Consider the following 22962-nt stretch of genomic DNA (forward strand, 5'->3'; position numbering starts at 1 on the left):
CTTCAATATTTCTTTTTATTTTCTAAGCAAAGATATTATATTCTTATATATTTATAAATTAAAACGTTTCTATAAATTAAATTTTTATATATATCTTTCTATCTAACTGTATTACTTATTTTGTTTATCAACAAAAAATTGAGATAAACATTTATTTAACGTATCGCAATGAAAGTAACAGAATAAATAATTAACTTACTTGTTTGAAAAATTGTGATCCTCACTCAGTTCTCTCTTTATTCACCAATTTTCTTGTCTTCCTGAAGTGATGTTACGTTGCAGCGAGTTATCTGTGTATTCAGTCGAATACTCATTTCCTTTGTACATGTCTCTGTAATTAATCAATGACTCATCCTATTAATTTTATAACATTGCCCAGTCTGAGAATATGTTGCTCTTAATGAAATTATTCCGTGACATTTGTCCGCATTATTTACACATGTTTCTCGATGTGACACAACCGAATAGATTAGGGCGAAAAAGCAAATTGAGAGCTGTCCTTGGGGTGTGTACGGAGAGATGTTATTAGTGTTATTTGCATTAGTCTTTTTTTGTCAACATCTAATGAATGATAAAGATAGAAAACATAAATAGCGGTAGTAGTGGTCCCTTCAAACGCACTTTTATTTCAACGCCTCAGCATAACATCAGGTGATGGTATGCTGAAAATCTGTCCCTCCCCTCCTCATCTATTTTGCAGAATTAAAAAAAGAACAGAATTATGTAATTATAAGCTATTTATAACCTTTTGAATGCTGCAAAAGTTTTATCTCGTGAATTAAAACTTAATTTTTTTTTTGCAGAAAGTTGAATGAATATTTATTCAATCTCTTCCGTAAATAAAAAGTAAAAAAATTGGTAAAGTTTTAGGACAAAATAAAAAATTATTTAATAGCACTTAAGTCAATATAATTTTAGTTTCTAAATCCATTTTTTCATTTGTGAACAAATTTTTAATTAATAATTAATATTCAAAAATAAAAAATGCACTAATTTCCAATAAATTTATTATTCTATGTTTATTTATGATTCTATGCATATGTTGCGTTTTTTAAAACTGCAATTGTTTTGCAGGAATACTATTCTATACTTCTTTCATGTTTTCCCTGTATCTCTAAAAGAGAACTATATTTAAAATATTAGCAGTGCCAACATCAAGAGTACAGCACGCGAGGGAGGGATTGTATCATAGTCAGAGAAACCCAATGGAAATCAGTAGATCGATTTTGAGTCATCAAGCATAGTTAATAATACAAAATAAAGTTAATGGTTTGTCTGGAGGACTAGTTTTAATACCGAATTCGAGAGAAAAAAATTTTATAAGATACAATTAATTTTAATTTTTTTAATTTTAATATGCTATTTCACTTTGGTATATTAGAAAGTTGAAACTGATTAAAATTACGGTTGAAAACCATCGCATTATACGATGTATCCTTTAATGAAAACGTAAAACGCGAGTTGCTAGAGGCGAGGCTCACGATGGTTAGTGAGGAATAAAATATTACGTTGGTTAGTACGTGTTAAGATGAAAAAGCTAACTTTTGAAAATTAATGCAGTTATCAACGTATTTTATACGTATAAAAACGTTTTATGAGAGCTTACAACGTCTTTTCTTATTTTTTTGAGTGACTTAACAGTATTGGGCTCAGAGAATTAAATTAAATATATGAAATAGTACGAATAAAGAGCCAATACTAGTTGGTCTATATACATTTAATTTATTTTGTTTTACATATTTAAAGTTCCATTTTTGTAATTTTTTCGGAAACAACTACATGAATAAGAAAATATTACCGGTATACTGTTGAAGAACTGCTGTACATCAGTAACTTGTTCGTATTCTTGTGATTTTTTTTTTATTTTTTTAATAAGGAAAGAGACATCACAATGTTTTTTTTTATGGAAAAGATTATGATTATAAATGTTTATGATTTTCACTTGAACGACACTGGTACTCGGTAACCGGGATCGATGTAACCTAGGTGTGTAGTCACCCTGAGTCGCGAGGTATATTGAGAAGACTCGAACACTATCGTGGTTTCGGACGTAATGAGAGAAGGAAACTTCCGCCAATCTCATTTATATTCTCGGGTTTTCCGAGTTCTGTCTAGATTGGTCTCCATTCCAAAATCTTTGCCTCTATTGGACAACGTGGATCGCCAAATCCCAAGCGTCGCAAAATAATTGCCGAGGCATCGAGACGGACGGTTGTAACGAGCTCAGGAGGAGACACCGATATCTTTTTAATGAGTCGTTTATAATTTGTTTTTTACGATTGCAACACCGTGATGTCCGAGACTTTCTCTTCTCTTTTTGTGTCCATGCACTTGACCATCTACCGTGCCGTCCGAATTCGCGTGTTTGCATCCGCTTGTGCATGTATTATGTATGTTGTGCACGACGTATCGCAAGTGTAGATCGTACGTAACAGTATCTATTTATACATTACGAAAACGTGTTTGGTCTGAACAGTTTGTAAACATTCATTAAGCGCGACCTTCTTGAGAAACGACTTTTTATAATTTTAATAGAGATTGAATTGATTTTAAAAGAGAAAATAGTAAAGAATCGAATCGATTAAACGTGCGAGAGACAGCCTTGGATAAAATAATCATTCTAAACGAGAAATCTAATAACGATGTTCAGAAATCGGTGATTGTTTATGTGATATGATGTCGTGACTGTGTTATGATTATAATATTGTAGTCGATGCGAATAAAATTTGATTTCGTGATTGAAAGGATCTTATGGTGCACATAAGGTTTTAAATTCTAATCGTTACCTCGTATGCGATATTACCGTTTAGAAATGAAAGGATTAAAATGTCTTGTGAAATATTGCTATAGAAATGTTTTTAAAACTTTGCGATATAATATGCAACGGAAATGTTTCTGAAATATATTATAGGCAAAAAATTTTCTAATTGGGTTTATAAAAATTGGGCAAATTTTGTTTAGATACGTCAACCAAGTAGAAAATATACAAGCAGGAAATTTGTTTATTTGTCTATTTTTCTTATTGCTTTCGTAGACTATTCGAGCGGAAATTTTTTAAGTGCATCCGTAATGTGTGCTAACAATAAGTTTATGTAGTTGAAGTATCTACAAACTTGTTCAGCAAGAACGTTACGCAATAAAATTATTGTGTGACATTCTTGCATAACAACTTTATACGTACTTCTACTACACAAACTTAGCACACATTGCGACGGGATTTAGAAAATTTTTGTTATTTATTTTCTTTTATATGTATACATCTATAAATAAATAATGCATTATTTTATTAAGTATTTCAGAAAACGTATTTGCATTTATTATGTTATACCAATTAGTTAACATAGTTTAACAAAAGGTTGCAACACTTCTTTTTCGATGGTTTTTGTAATGTAGACTTACTTACTCATCGATCGGCGAACGTAATTGGTTGGATCCATTGGCAAGAACAAATTACGTTCGCCGTTGGATAAGCAAGTCTACATTCCAAAAACCATCGAAGAAAATGTGTTACAACCTTTTAGCTACAAACTGTATGTACATATATAAAGAAATTGATTGGTCCATTAGCACATGCATAAGAACATAAACCAATTAATTTCCTTATACATATAATTATGCAGCTATGCAAATTTGTCTAAATAGGACTAACCTAACACTTGAAAAACACTGGCGCAGTACTGATGTTTGGTACTTTGAATCGAATTGAACAGTTAAAGTAGACATAGTAGTACTTTATTTTGAGTTCTGAAGTAATTTCTGAGATTTCAAATTCTTGAATAGGATTGATTATCGATAATTATTTAAAATTAAGATAAGCAGACTTTTTCTTATAAGAAACGACGCCAACTTCATTATATTCATTCTACTTTCTTTCCGAAAAAGTTGAGATACCTAAATGAATAATAATAAATTGCAAACATTATTCCGTTTGCACGTACTCAAAGATGTGGATTAAGATTTTGTACGAAAAATTATATCTTTAAACTCTTCAACCTCAATAAGTTTTAAAATCTGAAAAATATTTAAAAAAACAGGTTGCTTATTTTGTCGACAAATGCCCTAAGTTTTAGATACGATGTCCAATTTCTTATGTAGTAATCTTTAGATTTTTTATAAAAATGACACCGGTGTCTACTTATCAGTTTCTACTGCGCGGCACTTAACCGATCGGTAAAACCGGCTTTACGAAATGTTGTTTCGTCTTACCAACAGAAACGCACCTCGTCGAGGCGGGCTGTTCTCGCGGCTCGTCTTGACGGCGACGGTCCCAACAGAGAAGTGAAGTTCTAATTTTTTATAGGGGGTACGCAAAGCTTCCTATCCCACGCAAGGGGATTCGTGGCGCCTTGCGATTGGACCTATCTTATCACGCAGTCCTTCCTGTTCGCGCGTTCGCTCTTCGGTGCACAGCTTGAAGTATATACATCGTTGCCCTCGGGCAGTTCACGAAAGTCCTGAATGTTCCAACGGTAACCAAGCTAGCGAACTCTCCCTCAAGTCCGCAGCTAGAGCCGGAACCAATTTCGAAAATTCTTTGTCACAGCACCAAGCAGGATTTTCTACATTATGATAAGTGTAGAGTACCGACATACCTTTGCTTCGATCCATATTATCAGTTTCCTGTAACGTGCTGCAACCTTAGAGCTTCCCCACAAGAACATCCATAAGGCACTACGTAATTATATTTACCTTACTAATAATTTTGTGCGTAAAAACTTTTAGTCTAAGTTTACTTAGGGGTGGACGGGGTAGGTTGCAACAAGAGTAGGTTGGGGGGTAGCTGGGTTTATTTTCAATAGTTCTACAGTTCCTAATAGATAAAACAAATAGTTCTGGCCTTTAAAGCGAAAAAAACGCATATGACAAAGAGAGACGCCAGGTTCACGCAGCGTCTCAGTTTGTCCTGCGTGATTTTCCAGAGCCAATTCTTGTAGGATTTTAAAAGATCTATAGTTCTAGATGAGTTCTACAAAGAGTTCTAGCGTTTAACATAGTTTATTTAATAAAAAAAAAAAATTATCTTAAAATATTTATTTTATAATATTACATAATAGAGTTGTGTGTACAAAAAAATATTTTTTCTCCAGTTCTGAACGTATTTAAACGCCTTCCGAAGAGTTCTGGTCGATTCAATTATTTATTAATTAAAAAAAAATTGTTATCTTCCGCGAAAGTCGTATATTCGCGCATATGGGTCAGACGCTGGTGTATATTCGAGAGTTCTGTGTACCAAAAAATATGTTTCCTACAGTTGTCAACATACTAAAGCGCCTTCCAGAGAGTTGCGGTCGATTTCGATATTAGTTAATCAACAAAAAATTAATAATTTCTTAAAAAACCGATTTTTTGCATGTATACTATAGATGAGATGCTGGTCTCTTTCGAAGAGTTCTGTGTACGAAAAGATATTTTTCCTGTAGTTTTGAACGTAACCAAGGTCCTTCCGAAAAATTCCGGTCGATTCAACTATTTATTAATTAAAAAAAAAATACTTATCTTTTGTAAAAATCGTATATTTTAAAAATTCTAAAAATATAACAAAAAAAAATTAAAAAACAAAAAAAAACAAAAATCCCCCCCCCCAAAAAAAGCAAAAAGAGGAATCATAATCTCGTCACGTTCACGTCATTGGTTCCGGGTTACGAAAAGAACGAGCAAATCCAGTGTCCATATAACAATACATTTGCCAGTATACATGTAACAATAAATACGGCTATATCAGGAAATAAAAATTATTTAACAAATAATTAATAGCGCTGCCGAACTTTATGAAACATTGTTTAAAAAGTTCAGACATACAGGAAAAATATTTTTTTATGCACAGAACTCTAAACAACCGATCAATGTCCCACCCATGGTGTAAGAAACAAGGTGTGCTCGTGCGCAGACATTTTTACTAACCAATAAGAGAGCGTGACAAGTTTCCACCATCTTGTAAAATTTAAATGGTACTTGAAGCATACCGTTTGTTTTCTGTCGCGTTTTAAAAACACACGATTTTTAAACATGCGATTTTCTTTTCTCCCTTTTGCGCATGCTTGGTGGTGTCAAAGAAGTGATCGCGACAATGCGTGTATCGAACAATCGACTTCTTTTTAAAGAATATGTCGCGTAAATTAAACAAAAAGTACTGATAATCGCTCTTTTCTAGACCGTATAAGTGAACAATCACGTAGCAGGTTCTCTTTGATATCATGTGATTCCTACCATTTGCGAATCGCTTGATACATACTTTTTTTTAAAACAAAAATAATTAATATGAGTAAATCTTAAAGACAATCGTAGACAATGGGCATCTAGTAAATCACTAGATGCTTACTAGTATTTTAAGCCCTGTAGGCTCTAAAATATTTCTCGAACATCACATAAATGTTATTAAAAGTTAAAATAATATATATTAAAATAGTATTCCGAAAATATTGTTCAACATTTTTGATAATTTGTAATATTATAGCAATATTGTATTAATGTTGTGTATATGTCCACTTTTTGCAATAATATTCATGATATATTGTGTCTTGACATATTAGCGCTATTAAAAACGGCGGGCTACTAATTATGTAATTCCATAAATTATTTGATTTTGTCACCTAATGACGGGGATAACGGGGGTAACCATAATGTCCACAGTCCATAGTACCCTTTCTTTTTACCAATTTTATTTTAATACATTGGTTCCATCACCAAATTTAGGAACAGAAAACAAACCGACAGATTGCTTTACTTTCGATATATTGGTGATTTCTTCAACGTCATCTTTTGTCCACTCATTTTGGTATAAACCAAATTTCACTAGAGCTGACAGGATGTCGCTTTCAATGATCTTTTTGAACTTTTGTTGCAATCTTTCTGTTTGTTTCCTTTCCTTATTCAATTCATTGTATTGCTAGTTAGGATTATCTTTTCCGGATTAACCAAATCCCTGGAATGGTCTGTTTTCCTATTTAAATTGTGACTCTCTCTTTTATATCGTTACTCTCTTTGTGATCTCTTAAATTCTCAATATGGCTTAGTTATCGACTCTTTTTAAAACATAAGTCGCGTAAATGAAGCAAAAATATAGCGTAGTTGATCGCGTTTTTCCTGACTGTATAAGTAAACAATCACATTATGTTGCAGATTAATTTTTTTTTATATCTTGCAATCGTTTGCGAATATCTCGATACACGTTTTTTTTCATAACAAAAATAATGAAAATGAATAAACCTTCAAGACAATCTAAGCCTAAACTGATGTAATAAAACACCTTCACGTGATGATTGGAACCTAAATATTTGTTGAGGAAGTAGTCTACTGTCTCGAATATCCATTGCATTCCCATAACGATGAACAGTTTGACGATCATGAAAAATCTATTGAAAAATAATACAAATACAAACGATTAAAAAATAATATGAAAACAATCCATCTAAAAAATAAAATTGGAAATAAACAAAATAATATGTAAAGATATCACTCATAAATACAGATAAAACAGCTATAAAATTAAATAAATATTGTTCTATTATTACAATGTATTTCGGATTCTTTGGACATTTGTTATAATACCAAAATAATTGTGTATAAAGCGTTTCTCATTTATTGGAAATTAATAGCGATAGGTATGTACCCAGCAAACATCAACTGACAGTAACATAATATTAATGTTACAATGAATATAAAATTAGTAATATTTATGCTCGTTTATGCAAAGTAATAGTAAAGAGAAGCAGCGCCTAAGACGAGCAAGTTATATATGGTTATAAATTAAATATTCCCTTTATTCTTATTTTTATTTACGTTACAAGAGCTGAACAGGTTTTTATTCACCGAATCTTTATCAATCGCAGTTAATTTGACAACCGATGTCATATTATCTCATGTCGTTACAGTAGATCTTTAGACCGTTATTTTATTGTATTAACAAAGCCTTGTTCATTTCCTGAAGCAATAGTCTGTACAGTGTAGAGTAAGGTTGCCGATACCGCATCGGCTTCTAAATCGCACCATCTCGCATCTATAAATTCAATCATAGTACTTGTACACTCTTTGTGAAATTATTTAGGAATTACATAACATTATCATTATCCTTCATCGAACTCAATATGTTAAGAATACTAGAAATTTTGATGTTAATATGTATAGAAAAATCGTAACTATGCTGCCATTTTTCAACACATTTCATAGCTTGAATGCAAAAAAGTAAAATACATAATATAAATTTTGATAATTTGTAGTGATCACGATATTATTAAATTTAGATTAACAAAGTTCAAATAACTTTGTGTTTTATTCGTAAATTAAATGAATAAAGTTTTTCAAAATACTTTAGTTTCCTAAATCGCACCATGTCTTAGTTTTCTAATATAAGACTTGAGACTCATCAAATTGTCAATATAATGGAAAGTAAGACGGCGAATACGAATCTTGTATACGCTGCATTACTTTCCGTTAGTTTTCTAAATCGCACTATTGCTTTGATCAGTTATGCATATATATAAAATTAAATATAATAGTCATGCAGAGCGTACATTGTAATAATATTGCCGTAATGTAGCAATATAGCTGAAAAGTTATCGAAATGATTACATTGATGGAAATTATATTTAGTTTACCGTATTTATCTCTAATATTAATAAAATTATGCTTATCTAACGTATTTTTGCTCGAGAATAAAGAATCTAGCAGAAAAAGTGTCGCTTTAACCCATGAAGAGTAATATTAACGTGTGGCGCGATTTAAGAGGTAGTCTAAGTAGCACTATTTAAAGGTTTCTTAAAAATTGTCATTTAAGAATTTATGACAATACATAAAATTTTGCAAAAAATAAGTATGAAAAGAGAACTGCTGTACTTTATTATGACGTAAGAAAACTAAAAATATTCCTCTAAATTTCTGTTATAAGCCTTTATGTCAAAAGTGGTGCAATTTTAGCAACCTTACCCTATTATTATTACAATACAATTATGGGATTAACTTAACCGATGTGTTATCATGCTTAGGAAAGGTATAGCGTAATAAGAAGAGTGATTTTGGGTCTCGTGCGTAATCGATCGTTATACATATAGGGCAAAATATCCACACTGATAAAAGAAAATTGTTTGCCAAGTTTCATTTCAAAAGACCCCCACAATTTCGAAATATCGCAAGAAATGTTATTTTTTATTAATACCTTTTTTCTCCACTAAATTTAAATTAACCTTTACAAAAAACTTCATGATTATAAAAGGTATCTCCAAAATCACTCTCCTTATTGCGGTATACCCTTCATCAATTAATTATTAATTTTTTCTTATTAAATTTGTTGTGATCCCATCTTTTTTTGGTGATGATATCTATCATAGTCATATGATTTTCATTAAAATGCTATAATTGTTTATTGACTCATGAAGTTATTGTAAATTTACTCGAAATTATAATTTAAAATAGAAAATTCATGGATCCGTTTTAAAGATATAGTCCATTATATTCGTCGTTATTCCTGCAATTCTTAAAAAAATAATGTAAAAGTGAAAATAATTTAAGGATCATATAACTTGCTCATCTTAGGCTTTAATTCATTTTATGTATGTTAATGTTATAATTTTACATTTGACAATATTAATATATCAACATATGTAAATAATGATAACAGTTATACCAACCGAAAGTAGATCTTCATGTCAATAATTTTCTGGGTGAATTTACAAACATTAGCAAGATTCTCAAAACACGTTGCATACTTGCCAGACTTAAAACACATTTTTTTAAAAAGTATCCAGAAATATAGTAAATGTGTAATATCTTAAAAATTAAATTGCTAATCAATTTAATAATTTTATTGCTTACAAAGATCTTTATTATCCCTGTCCCCTCATTCCAAAAATTTTAAAAATTTATTGTGAAAAATAGTCTTGAATCGAAATAAACCTCTATCAAAGTTTAAACATGGATTCTCCAACATTTCGTCCCGCGGGTATCTTAAGCCTGTTTCTAACAACGCAAATTAACTATGATCTCAGTTTAAGTTACTCTTTATCTTTCTTTAAATTTAAGAATTGGAAAAAGATAAAGAGTAAATTAAACTGAGATCTAAGTTAATCTAATCTTTAATGGAAATGAGCATTAGCTAGTTTGACTACCGAGGCATTTGTTAATATTTATCGCAATAACCGACAATGTAAAATGAGCGTCAATTTTAGTTGACGCATATATACAATATAAATAATATCTTAATATAACTTAATATGATCCTAATATGATGTATTAACACATTTAAGTAACGAGAACGAGAATATAAACGTAATAATTTCTCACTCAACAAGTTTATGTGATGTAAATTGTGTCGTATTGAACATTCATATAGTTGATTTTAAAATTATAACATTAAAAATTATTGCTTATTGGCATACATAAATGACGAACGTGATTAACTGCCTCCAAATGAGGGACTCTTGATAAAAAACTAAAATTTAGAAATTAGAAATTTAAAATTTAGTTTACATTTTGGATTTCTATGATGAACAATCAGTTAGATAATTATGCTTTGTAAAAAACCCACTTAGATCTGGTTACCTAGTAAATACCATTTTGTACTCAAGGAATGATTGCATTAATTGCATAATGATATTTACCAGGTATCTAGAGCTAAATGGTTATTTTTACACAACATAGTTATCTAACTGATTATTCGTAATAGAAACCAACAGTATAAACTAATTTTTGGAACATACACCATTTTATTATCATATTTCTGGTGTTTTATTATTTAGTAGACAGCAATTCTTGCAGTTTTGCGTAGGTTGCAGAACTTTAAAAATAGGATGAAAATAATAAAATCAACACAAATCCTAAAATACACGTTTGAAATTTACTTATTTTAACTACAAATTATTTGTTAAACTTTGTCTTTTAGTTTATAATTACTTCCAAAAAAGAAAAGAAAATCAATGTTTTATGACTCAAAAGCACTCACCTGTCCTTAATGGAATCAAGTTGATTGCTTCTGGGATCGGTATTTAAATCTTTTATATCCGCTTTTACCTTATTGTAATATTTCAACGTGAGAATGAAAAACACCACGTTGGATATTGTCACAATTGTCTCCGGTCCATAAAGAAAGATTAAATCTTCATAGTTATCCCAAGTGGCTGTATCTTTTCAATAAAATCATAATAAGATTTAATTAAATTATTATATAATTATTACGCATAAATACTACATAAATTTTTAGATTGCAATTCATCTGGTATTAATTCTCAACTGTATCTAGTTACCATACCTATCTATTTGCTGCGTAAGTTATTATATCAAGAAGGTTCGAAGAAATATTCAACACTGTACAGGCGAGTCAGCTTTTGTAAGAAGTCGGTAATATTTTCAAGAACTTCGTTAATAGTATTAACTAATTTACGTTATATCATCTCTCGGAAAATGGTTATCGATTAATAACTCACATGTAATAGTACAAAAGATGTTGCCAATATCGGGTGCCAAATATTCTGGAAGTAATTTAGTGTTATCGACGACGATAATGAGGATTAACAGAAGCGAAGGGATGCCGCACCCATATAAACAGTACAACAGCAATCGTTTCCTATTTTTGCGGTCCTTTACATTCTTATTCTCACGTACAATTCTGTGGAGGGGATAAATTAATATTAACTTATTAGATTTTATTAAGTCAGCTTTGTATTTATGCTGAAATGTTGCTTTCAATCAAAGCTTGTGTTATTATGAGATTTGTAGCACAATTGAGTTTGCATTTCTTTACAAGTTGATGCCTTTATCGATGTAACAATTTGCCATCAATTTGTCGACAATTCATATTGTAGTTTGAAATCCTTATCTTCATCTTCGGTACTGATTCAAAATGTATAGTGTTTCATACAGCCATTTTTTTATCTGATTACATGTGTAAGAATACTAGTAAGAAATGATCCAATCGAGACTTGATGAAACCTCGCAAGCGTTTATGTACGAAGAAAATATGTGGCCAATAACGTAGGTCTTCGGAAATATAGGCGAAGGAGGGGAAAATTGCGGTTGAGCTATACGTCGCTGGCAGGAAAGTATCCTAGAACAGGGAAGTGAGATGACCCTGCGGCGAAATAGGCCTGTATGCAGTCCGCGAGGGAAGTATCGGTATTTCTGTGCAAAAGTTAACAGTAGAGACAGTTTCGCAATAAGCAAGTATGTGTAGTCTCGTTCCGTTTGTGTATACCCATTTGTTATTGTAGTTCGATAAATGTAAATGCCGTTCAAGAAAGGTACACAAAGTTTATCATTTTTATCCGATTAAATCATCCTTAAAATTATAGCCGTACTAATACGCGTTACTTAACTATAATATCAACGAAGTACTTTACATCTTCAGCAGTATAACAGCAACAGATCATAATTCACTATAACATGTCTCTCATAATTCTGACAAGTAAAATGTTGCTATTGGACTGACAATTTACATTGTTTTTACATTGTTTACTGCGTATTGCTTCAATGTTGATATATTCAAATTAGTTAATGACAAATATATGGCAAATTGCTGATATCATAAATAATCACAGATTTATGGGATTTCATTTAGACACATTTTATTTCTTTGGTAAAAATAACGCCAGCAAAAATAATTCCAATAAATTGGAATATCGGAACGTAAAGAAAAGATATGCGAAGAGTGATAAAGTTGTAATCGAACTTTTTATAAAACGTAGATTTGGACATCGGAGCATGAGCTTATGTGATGTTTGTATGACGATTCAAGAAGTTTTCTATTTTTGCTAGGGTATTTAAATGATATTTTTCAAATTTAACTTTTAAATGTATAATAATTGCCATATCAACAATATAATTTACCATATTATTATATAATTTTGTTGAAACACTGTAAAAATTATTTAGGAAAACAGTTATTAATATTTTAAAAAAAGTTAGTTCTTTTTTGTCTACTTTTGTAAATGTATATTCAAACAATTGGAGATTATAATTTTTATTGAAACTTATAATTTAATAAATATACTATTGGAATATGATCAGCCATAAAATAAAGTTAATAATAATCACTGGTGAAAACACTGGTGAAAAATTTGAGTTAATTGAAATACCATGGAAATAAATGAGAAAATGGTTTTGTGCGGTAATACTTTAAATAAGGTAATATACTTTATTTAACATTAAAATTAAAAAATTAATTCAGTAATTAATAATCTAAGAGAAGTAATTATTAATTTTTTGCACGGTAAAATAATTATCTCATTTATGTAATTTTTGATAATTCCATTTAACCCAATGATATCATGGTGTATGACTTACACGAAGGTCCGCCATATATCGAAGCACAAGACGTTAAGCCAGAAAAATTGCGTATGAAAAGAAAAAAACCCGATGTAAGCTAGAAAAATATATGTTTTACATGTGTTTAATGTTATTCGTATATGAATATTTCTCAAGACGTGTGTATACAAACCTATAGCTTTGCACAATGTTCTTTTTCGTTCAAATGTGACTTTGTTGTACCAGTTGATGATGAATGCGCATATGGTAGTCAGCAAGATACTGCTCACATAACATATAATCGTTTTTCCATGAATATTTTGCAGATTCGGTAAGTACGCGTATACTAGCAATGTCATCAACAGAAATATACATTTAACGACCAATATAGCGAACCACCAGTCAGCGCTAAACAAAAAATGAATTTTAAGTTTCATAATTTGTAGGGTATACAAATCCGACATTTATCTAATGCTCGAAAACTGATCTGACATTATTTTCATCAATTTCCCATACATTAATAATGCTTCTTCTTATTCCGCGTATACATATAACTAAAATATTTACAGCTCTTAAATACTCAAATACTTTTTAATTATACGGTTCTCGACACGTTATTATATGTTATGATTGTTTGACACATCGTATAATTCAAACAAATTAAATCTGTCGAATTTAATCAAATTACAAACAAATTTGCGGTGGAAGAGATAAGAGCTTGAATGCATAGTAATACGCTAGCATCGTTAATGAAAGTCTAATTCAATGTATTGAATTATAATTAATTATTAGGAAATTAACACAAATTTACGAGAACAAACTTGCGATATAACAAAGCATTGGCAAATCCCATATTAATACAATCTCTCTATTCGGTCCTATCTACAAAAATAAATATGAGTGAAAATAGTCTAATATAATAGCAGTTGGGAAATGTATACGAATAATAATTATTACACATATATACAGTTATCGCATAATAAATTTTATAGTTGCAGACTATAGTATAGATGAAGACTATAATAGAAATAATATACCTCTTATAAGTCTCAGACGTCAGGTATTTGCCACAGACAAACAAACCAAAGTTAGTAGAGTTGTCGAAATACTTATGTCTAACGTCGAAGCAGTGCATGTCGTTCGTATCATAATTTCGGATAAAAACATGTCCATTTGATGTCAGTAACACTTGTTTTTCCCATTCGTTTGGATCGTAAGGATACATTTGGTCACATGGCTGCTGAATCAAAACTCCGTAATCTAAGTAATTAAAGAGAAGTAAGTTAATTTCGTTTCTCTGTGAGTAGAATTAACATTGACAATTGTCAACTTTTTTATAATTAATTAGTAATGACAAGCAATGTAACAAAGATAAAAATATAAATTTTTCTTGTCATTTAATAGAAGTGTTTAAATACCATTAGATGTAGGGTTGCCAGATTGGGGGATTTTTCTGTAAATTTAAGTTTTGTTATTATCAAGTGGAACTATTTGACAGCACAAATAATTTTTGAAAGAAGAAAATGTAAGTATCTGTAATATTTGCATTTTTTCAGAAATTCCCCCGTAAGTTAAAAAAAATTTTAGGGAGTCTCTCAGTTTGGCAACTCTGATTAGAAGTACCTTTGGTCGTGTCGAAAGTGAACGAATTCGTCTGATCCACGGCGTTCACAAGAGCATTGTAAAATTCTCCCACTTCATTGGGTTTAAAATTAATGCAACTATCTTTATAAAGATATCTATCTTCGGGACAGCACTTTCTGATACAAGCGTTCGTGTCACAGAATTCCGGATCTCTGCAGATACGGACTATCAATTTTCTGTTAACTGCAAACTCTGGCGTCATCTCGAGACAAGCGTTGTCCTCAGTAACTGGTTCCTCTTTGACATTATTTTCCAGCGTTGGTATCATGACCTGTTAAGTTGTTGTTATTCTTATCGACATACAGTACTGGACAAAATAAATCATACACCTGATAAAAAATTGAATTTGTTAGTGTAACTATTTTTTTAACAAGCAAATATAATATTAAATACAGGAAAATTAAAGCATTTCAAAGTATTTAAATAAAGAAAATAAGAAATAATCAAAATTGTTCTCAATTTTTTTGTGAAAGATTGATTATTTAATATTGTTACATTTTGCCCTGAACAAAATAAATCATACACTTTTAGAAGTAGTAGTCAACAAACAAATAAAATTAATTCTAATGATGCTTAGTACTTGGTGGCCGCCTTTAGCTTTTAATACTGCTTCCAGTCGGCGAGGGATACTCTCGACTAATTTCTTCAAGTATTCAGAATCAATTTCCTCCCAGGCCTTCTGGAGTGCTGCATAATATGATGTTTTGTGAGTTACATTTGTTTTATCTACGTTCAATCGGGTTTCAATCGGGTTTAAATCTGGTGATTAAGGTGGCCCTTCGAGGAGTTTTATTTTATTGAATTTGAAAAAAGCAGTGGTTTTCTTCGCCTTATGCTTTGGGTCGTTATCTTGTTGAAAGATAAAGTTGTTTTTTAAGTCCAATTTTAAAAGAGATTCTTCCAAATTCTTGCACAAGATATCGATATATCTTTCTGCCGTCATAATGCCTTCAATTTGAACTAAATTACCAATACCAGACCAGGCAAAGCACCCCCATACTATGATATTACCACCTCCATGTTTTACAGTCTTCTGAGTATTTACTTCTTTGAGAGCTTCACCAGGTTTTTGCCACACCCTAGACCGCCGTTTTTATCCAAAACTCAAACTTGCTCTCATCAGACCACAATACTTTTTTTCAAAAACTTAGAGGCATATTTGCGTACTTCTTGGCAAACGTGAATCGTTTTTTTCTTATTTATTTTATTGATGAAAGGACGCTTTGATGCAAACACGTTTTTTAGTCCAGATTCCCTAAGTCTACGAAGTGCAGTGCGACTATTGACATTCAAGTTCAATGATTCCACAATGTTTTGCGATGATAATTTTGGATTTTGTTTTACCATTCGAACGATTCTGGTATCATCACGAAAAGTTGTAGTCTGCTTTCGACCTTTTCCAGAATAGTTTTTCACAATCCCATGTGTTTTGTATTTTTTCCAAATGTGCTGCACTGCTCCAACAGAGATCTAGTATTTATTAGCAATTATCCTAAAAGAATCACCACTCTGTCGGTCCCAAATGACCAAATTTCGGGTATCAAGAGAAATTTGCTTCCGTGACATTGTTCTTGCTCGTTACAGTTACTCTAATTCACTGAACACGTAAATTCTAAGCGTAGATACAATGTAAACAAACCGTAAAATGACGAACAATAGGAGAACGACGAAATGTAAACATTGGTAGTTCCCTACGTTAAACTATTTAAGTGTATGATTTATTTTGTCCAGGGTAAAATGTAACAATATTAAATAATCAATTTTTTACAAAAAAGTTGAGAACAATTGATTATTTCATATTTACTTTATTTAAATACTTTAAAATGCTTTAATTTTTTAGTATTTAATAACCTATTTGCTTGTTAAAAAAATAGTTACACTACCAAAATCAATTTTTTTATTGTGTATGATTTCTTTTGTCTAGTTGTGTATGCTAAAGGTGTCTATTTTATTATTGATATATTGCACACAATCATAACACTTACTGTTGTTAGAATTATGAAAACCAAGTTCGCATTTGTTGCTAAATTGATACCTTCATTACGTGACAACTTTAAGTAACAACTTGTTGGCATTTTTAAAACCATTATCATCAAAATTTGTGCTATTGACATGATTATACCAAAAAAATTATAAGATTACACAGTACTACCCACGCGAGATAAATATAGTGCTGTTTTCTAACTGGCAATACATTTAATTTACAATTGAAATTAGATCACGTTTTGTATATAATACATTTATAGATAAGATAGGCTTGTGTATGGTTTTAATTAATCTCAGCAGGATTTGTGATTGAAATAATATTCTTTAATTTTGCATAAAATATCTGAGTCTTTTGAACTATGTGTCGTTACTTTCGGTTTTAAACACAGCTCTTAGTGTGAATCAGAATAAATAATATCACAGAATTAATAAATTAAGAAGCCAATCTTTATTAGTAACATTAACATAGCACCTTTTAAGAACCGTCATCTCAGAAAAAGTGAAAAATGTATACATAATATACGTTGGCACCTCTAAATTTGTAATTAGCTTCTTTTATAAGAAAACAAAAACAGTTTTAGACTGGACTTTTCAAAGTCCCAATTTAAATCCCACTATATAGCAAGAGCTTAGATACGTACGTTAAAAAAAGCAAATATTCAAATACAAAGCTTTTTTTCAAGGTTTTAAAAGTAAAATGGATAAAAATCCTTCTTACTCGCATATTGAGGCTCCTCAACTGAATGTCACTTCGTTATGCGACAGTAATCAAAACAAATTAATATGCCACTAAACATTGTAAGACAGAACATTAATATATCTACAATATAAGCAATTTTAGTTATAAATTCTGGCTAAAATTAATAATTCAAATATTGATAAAATACTTATGGTGACTTCAAATACAATTTGGTTACAAAATATTTATGTCTGAGCAACAAGTTTCAATATTTTTGTTTTGTTTTAGTTAGTTACAAGAATTTATTTTTGTCACCTTTGTAAGATAATTTTTTGGATATATAGTAAAAATAAAACAATATCGCTAAAAATATTTGTGTCAAAATGTTAATAGACGCTATTGTATAATTCGGAAATCATATTTAAGCCAATGTACATTCTGTTCATGCATAACAGTGAAAAAACGAAACATTAAAAGCAATATTGTGCAATAAAATCTTGTGTAAAACTGAAATTTTGTTTACTTTAACTACAGATTGTTAATCTAACTAAAAAATTTAAATTTTCAGTATACTTAAAATAACAATTGTTACGCAATTGTTATGAAAACTATCTTACAATTAGAAGTTCTAATTTATTGCTCACCGCAAATGTATTGTTCCGTAGGAAGATATCGTTTTCATTAATTTCATAATTAACGATCGGCCCTTTACACTCAGGTGGACCTTGAGTGAGTATCACTGAACTTTTTGCGTCAGTTGATCTATTGAACAAAAATGCTCCAAGACTCTGTGATTCGTTTAATCGGGTCACACATGTCTTTGTGCCGCTGTCGAATATTGTATCGCCAAAGCAACATTTTCTGGTGTGTAAGAGTTGCGGAAAGGATGTATCATTTGCTTTCACGTGTTGGTCCTTGTTTGATCGACAGTAACGAATTATTATTATGGGTTTCACTTCCCCTGACTTGCAAAAATATTCAAGGCAAGCTGGCTCCTACAAACAATTTGTTAAGTTGTTAAACAGGAGTCATTTGCTTATAACATCGTTTAAATAATTGTTGTTAAATAATATTTTACTTTAGTTATATGATTAGAATGGTATGCGAAGTGTGGATATTATTATTTTTCTTTTAAATGATATAAATAGTTACATACATTAGCGAATCAAAAAAGCATTTCTTGTCTTTCCTAAATTTCTCTTTATACTTCTTTATTATTCTCTTTATATTTCTTATAAAATTTGATTTCTATCTTGTCAATCATGACATTGCGACCTTAAAGTTAAAGATAAACAAGATCAATTTAATTTCAATTTACCTCTAAGACAGTGTCAGATTCGAAATCGTCGAGTACCGTTGTCACAAGATCCTCAGGTTCGTTGCACTGAGGAATTCTTTGGAATTCTCGGGTAATGTTCCAATAGTGAGAATAAACGTCTATCGCGAATAACGGTAATGATTCACAGTTGGTGAAATTGTTTACATAGATCTGTTCCGGTGGGCAACATTTCGTCAGTTGCCACTCGGATGATGCTTTTATTAAGAATGATACCAGGCCGAGCAAAGCAAACCTTATCATAGACATAGTTGTGTAAATCTGTAATTATTCGTTAATTTAATACAAAGTATATATCTCTGTATTATTATCGCTTTTTTGAAGTCAACGTCACGTTCTTAGTTAGATACTTCCAGATTATTATTTTGATTAATTTGCAGTTACATTTCAAAGCTGCTGCTCTTTGTACTTTAAACCTGTTTTTTTCTACGTACACTTTATTTTAATAAAAATATAATTCACTTGTCTACAAATAATACATGCAGCGTTTTTCACTCTTCTTCAAAAAGGACTTCTTCAGACTTTCCTGATGAATTATTATTGTAAGTCGTATTTAAACCATTTCTTTAATTGCTTAAGTTTTAAACCGCCATTTCACAGCTATTTGTAAGTTTTATGCACAACAATAATAATGCCTTCCTGCACTTAATTTTATTTTTGTGTGTTTCGATTCTTCTTTCGTTTACTACTCCGGGCAGAAATAGTTGCTATCTGTTTAATAATAACTTGAATTATTATGTTTCCACTGAAATCATTCTGAGCATAAATTTATGTTTGTACCATTTTAAATTGGGTTATACAATACTTGACATCAAATTATTATTTTGTAATAGGTGATTATTAAAATTTTAAAACGAAGATCAATATTTATCCTCAATATTTCTTTTTCTTTTCCAAGCAAAGAGATTATATTTTTATATATTTATAAATTATAACGTTTCTATAAATTAAATTTTTATATATATCTTTCTATCTAAATGTATTACTTATTTTGTTTATCAACAAGAAATTGAGATAAACATTTATTTAACGTATCGTAATGAAAGTAACAGAATAAATAATTAACTTACTTGTTTGAAAAATTGTGATCCTCACTCAGTTCTCTCTTTATTTATCAATTTTCTTGTCTTCCTGAAGTGACGTTACGTTGCAGCGAGTTATCTGTGTATTCAGTCGAATACACATTTCCCTTGTATGTGTCTCTGTAATTAATCAACGACTCGTCCCATTAATTTTATAATCTTGCCCATTCTGAGAATATGTTGCTTTTAATGAAATTATTCTTTGACATTCGTTCGCATTATTTACACATGTTTCTGGATGTGGCACAACCGAATAGATTAGCGCGAAAAAGCGAATTGAGAGCTCTCTTAGGAGTGTGTTTGGAGAGATGTTATTAGCGATATTTGCGTTAGTCTTTTCTTGTTAACATCTAATAAATGATAAAGATAGAAAACATAAATAGTGCTAATAGTGGTCTCTTCAAACGCACTTTTTATTTCAACGCCCCAGCATAACATTAGCTGATGGTATGCTGAAAATCTGTCCCTCCACTGCTCATCTATTTTGCAGAATTAAAAAAAGAACAGAATTAGGTAATTATAAGCTATTTATAACCTTTTGAATGCTACAAAATTTTTTTTTTGTGAATTAAAATTTAATTTTTTTTAGCATGAAGTTGAATGAATATTTATTCTATCCCTTCCGTAAATAAAAAGTAAAGAAATTGATAAAGTTTTAGGACAAAATGAAAAATTATTTCATAGCACTTAAGTCAATATAATTTCAATTTTTAAATCCATTTTTTCATTTGTGAAGAAATTTTGAATTAATAATTAATATTCAAAAATAAAAAATGCGCTAATTTGCAATAAGTTTATTATTCTATGTTTATTTATGATTCTATGCATATATTGCGTTTTTTAAAGTTGCAATTGTTTTGCAAGCTTACTATTTTATACTTCTTTCATGTTTACCCAGTATCTTTAAAAGAGAACTGTATTTAAAATACAAGCAATGTCAACATCAAGAGTACAGCACGCGAGGGAGGGATTGTATCATAGTCAGAAAAACCCAATGGAAATCAGTAGATCGATTTTAAATCATGAAGCATAGTTAATAATACAGAATAAAGTTAATGGTTTGTCTGGAGGACTAGTTTTAATACCAAATGTGACAGAAAAAAATTTTATAAGATACAATTAATTTTAATTTTTTAAATTTTAATATGCTATTTTACTTTGGTATATTAGAAAGTTGAAACTGATTAAAGTTAAGGTTGAAAACCATTGTATTATACGATGTATCCTTTAATGAAAACGTAAAACGCGAGTTACTAGTGGCGAGGCTCACGATGGTTAGTGAGGAATAAAATATTACGTTGGTTAGTAAGTGTTAAAATGAAAAAGCTAACTTTTAAAAATTAACGCAGTTTTCAACGTATTTTATACGTATAAAAACGTTTAATGAGATCTTACAACGTCTTTTTTTATCTTTTTGAGTGACTTAACAGTATTGGGCTCAGAGAATTAAATTAAATATATGAAATAGTACCAATAAAGAGCCAATACTAGTTGGTCTATATACATTTAATTTAATTTGTTTTACATATTTAAAGTTTCATTTTTGTAATTTTTTCGGAAACAACTACACGAATAAGAAAATATTACCGATATACTGTTGAAGAACTGCTGTACATCAGTAACTTGTTCGTATTCTTGTGATTTTTTTTTTTTAACATAAGGAAAGAGACATGACAATGATTTTTTTTTTGTGGAAGAGACATTACACTGAATAAACGTTTAATATACGTTTAGGCCTTCTAATAAATACATTAGTACCTGTTATGAGGATGGATTAAGATCCACTCTGTGGTTTCGCGTCATTAACAGTTTATTTTATCACTTTCGAATTGTTACTATATGATTATAAATGATTATGATTTTCACTTGAACGACACTGGTACTCGGTAACCGGGATCGATCTAACCTAGGGGTGTAGTCACCCTGAGTAGCGATGTATATTGAGAAGACTCGGACACTATCATGGTTTCGGACGGAATGAGTGAAGGAAATCTTCCGCCAACCTTATTTATATTCTCGGGTTTTCCGAGTTCTGTCTAGATTGGTCTCCATTCCAAAATCTTTGCCTCTATTGGACAACGTGGATCGCCAAATCCCAAGCGTCGCAAAATTATTGCCGAGACATCGAGACGGACGGTTGTAACGAGCTCAAGAGGAGACACCAATATTTTTTTAATAAGTTGTTTATAATTTGTTTTTGACGATTGCAACATCGACACCGCGATGTCCGAGACTTTCTCTTCTTTTTTTGTGTCCATGCACTTGACCATCTACCGTGCCGTCCGAATGCGCGTGTTTGCATCCGCTTGTGAATGTGTGTATTATGTATGTTGTGCACGACGTATCGCAAGTGTAGATCGTACGCAACAGTATCTATTTATACATTATGACAACGTGTTTAGTCTGAACAGTTTGTTAACATTCATTAAACGTGATCTTCTTGAGAAACGACTTTTTATGCTTTATTTTAAAATAGAAAATACTAAAGAATCCAATCTTATTAAATATGCGAGAGACAGCCTTGGATAAAATAATCATTCTAAACGAGAAATCTTATAACGATGTTCAAAAATCGGTAATTGTTTATGTGATATGATGTCGTGACTGTGTTATGATTATAATACTGAGACTAATTCGAAGCGAATAAAATCTGATTTCGTGATATAAAGAATCTCATGGTGCACATAAAGTTTTAAGTTCTAATCGTTACCTCGTATGCGATATTACCATTTAGAAATGTAACGATTAAAATGTCTTGTGAATTATTGCTATAGAAATGTTTTTAAAACTTTGCGATATAATATCCAACGGAAATGTTTCTGAAATCTATCACAAGCAATACATTTTCTAATTGGGTTTATAAAAATTGGGCAAATTTGGTTTAAGTACGTCAACCAAGTAGAAAATATACAAGCAAAAAATTTGTCTATTTGTCTATTTTTCTTATTGCTTTCGTCGACTATCCGAGCAAAAATTTTTTAAATACATCCGTGTGCTAATAATAA

At 30.6% G+C, this 22962-nt stretch overlaps 1 protein-coding gene and 1 long non-coding RNA gene across 4 annotated transcripts; both read right to left on the reverse strand.

Moving 5' to 3' along the window:
- Nucleotides 1-300: 300 nt before the first annotated feature.
- On the reverse strand, nt 301-3393 carry LOC120358682. Its single transcript, XR_005575585.1, has 2 exons — nt 1799-3393; nt 301-331 (listed from the first exon to the last, which is right to left on the reverse strand). It is a non-coding gene; the product is annotated as an uncharacterized LOC120358682 (long non-coding RNA).
- Nucleotides 3394-6970: 3577 nt separating this feature from the next.
- LOC113002672 (G-protein coupled receptor Mth2-like) lies at nt 6971-22556 on the reverse strand. 3 transcript variants are annotated; one of them, XM_039453711.1, is made up of 11 exons: nt 21716-22556; nt 19946-20077; nt 18858-19136; nt 18184-18534; nt 14854-15145; nt 14268-14490; nt 13424-13638; nt 13270-13348; nt 11415-11596; nt 10934-11114; nt 6971-7352 (listed from the first exon to the last, which is right to left on the reverse strand). In XM_039453711.1, exons 3-11 carry the CDS (start codon nt 19122-19124, stop codon nt 7121-7123), a joined length of 2022 nt encoding a protein of 673 aa, XP_039309645.1. In that variant the 5' UTR covers nt 19125-19136; nt 19946-20077; nt 21716-22556; the 3' UTR covers nt 6971-7120. The 3 variants fall into 3 exon arrangements, with proteins under 3 accessions (XP_039309645.1, XP_039309644.1, XP_039309646.1); XM_039453710.1 differs by having other exon boundaries at nt 18858-19586; XM_039453712.1 differs by having other exon boundaries at nt 7211-7996; nt 18858-19586.
- Nucleotides 22557-22962: the final 406 nt, after the last annotated feature.

The sequence above is a fragment of the Solenopsis invicta genome, chromosome 9 (genome assembly GCF_016802725.1).
Source record: "Solenopsis invicta isolate M01_SB chromosome 9, UNIL_Sinv_3.0, whole genome shotgun sequence".
NCBI lineage: Eukaryota > Metazoa > Arthropoda > Insecta > Hymenoptera > Formicidae > Solenopsis > Solenopsis invicta.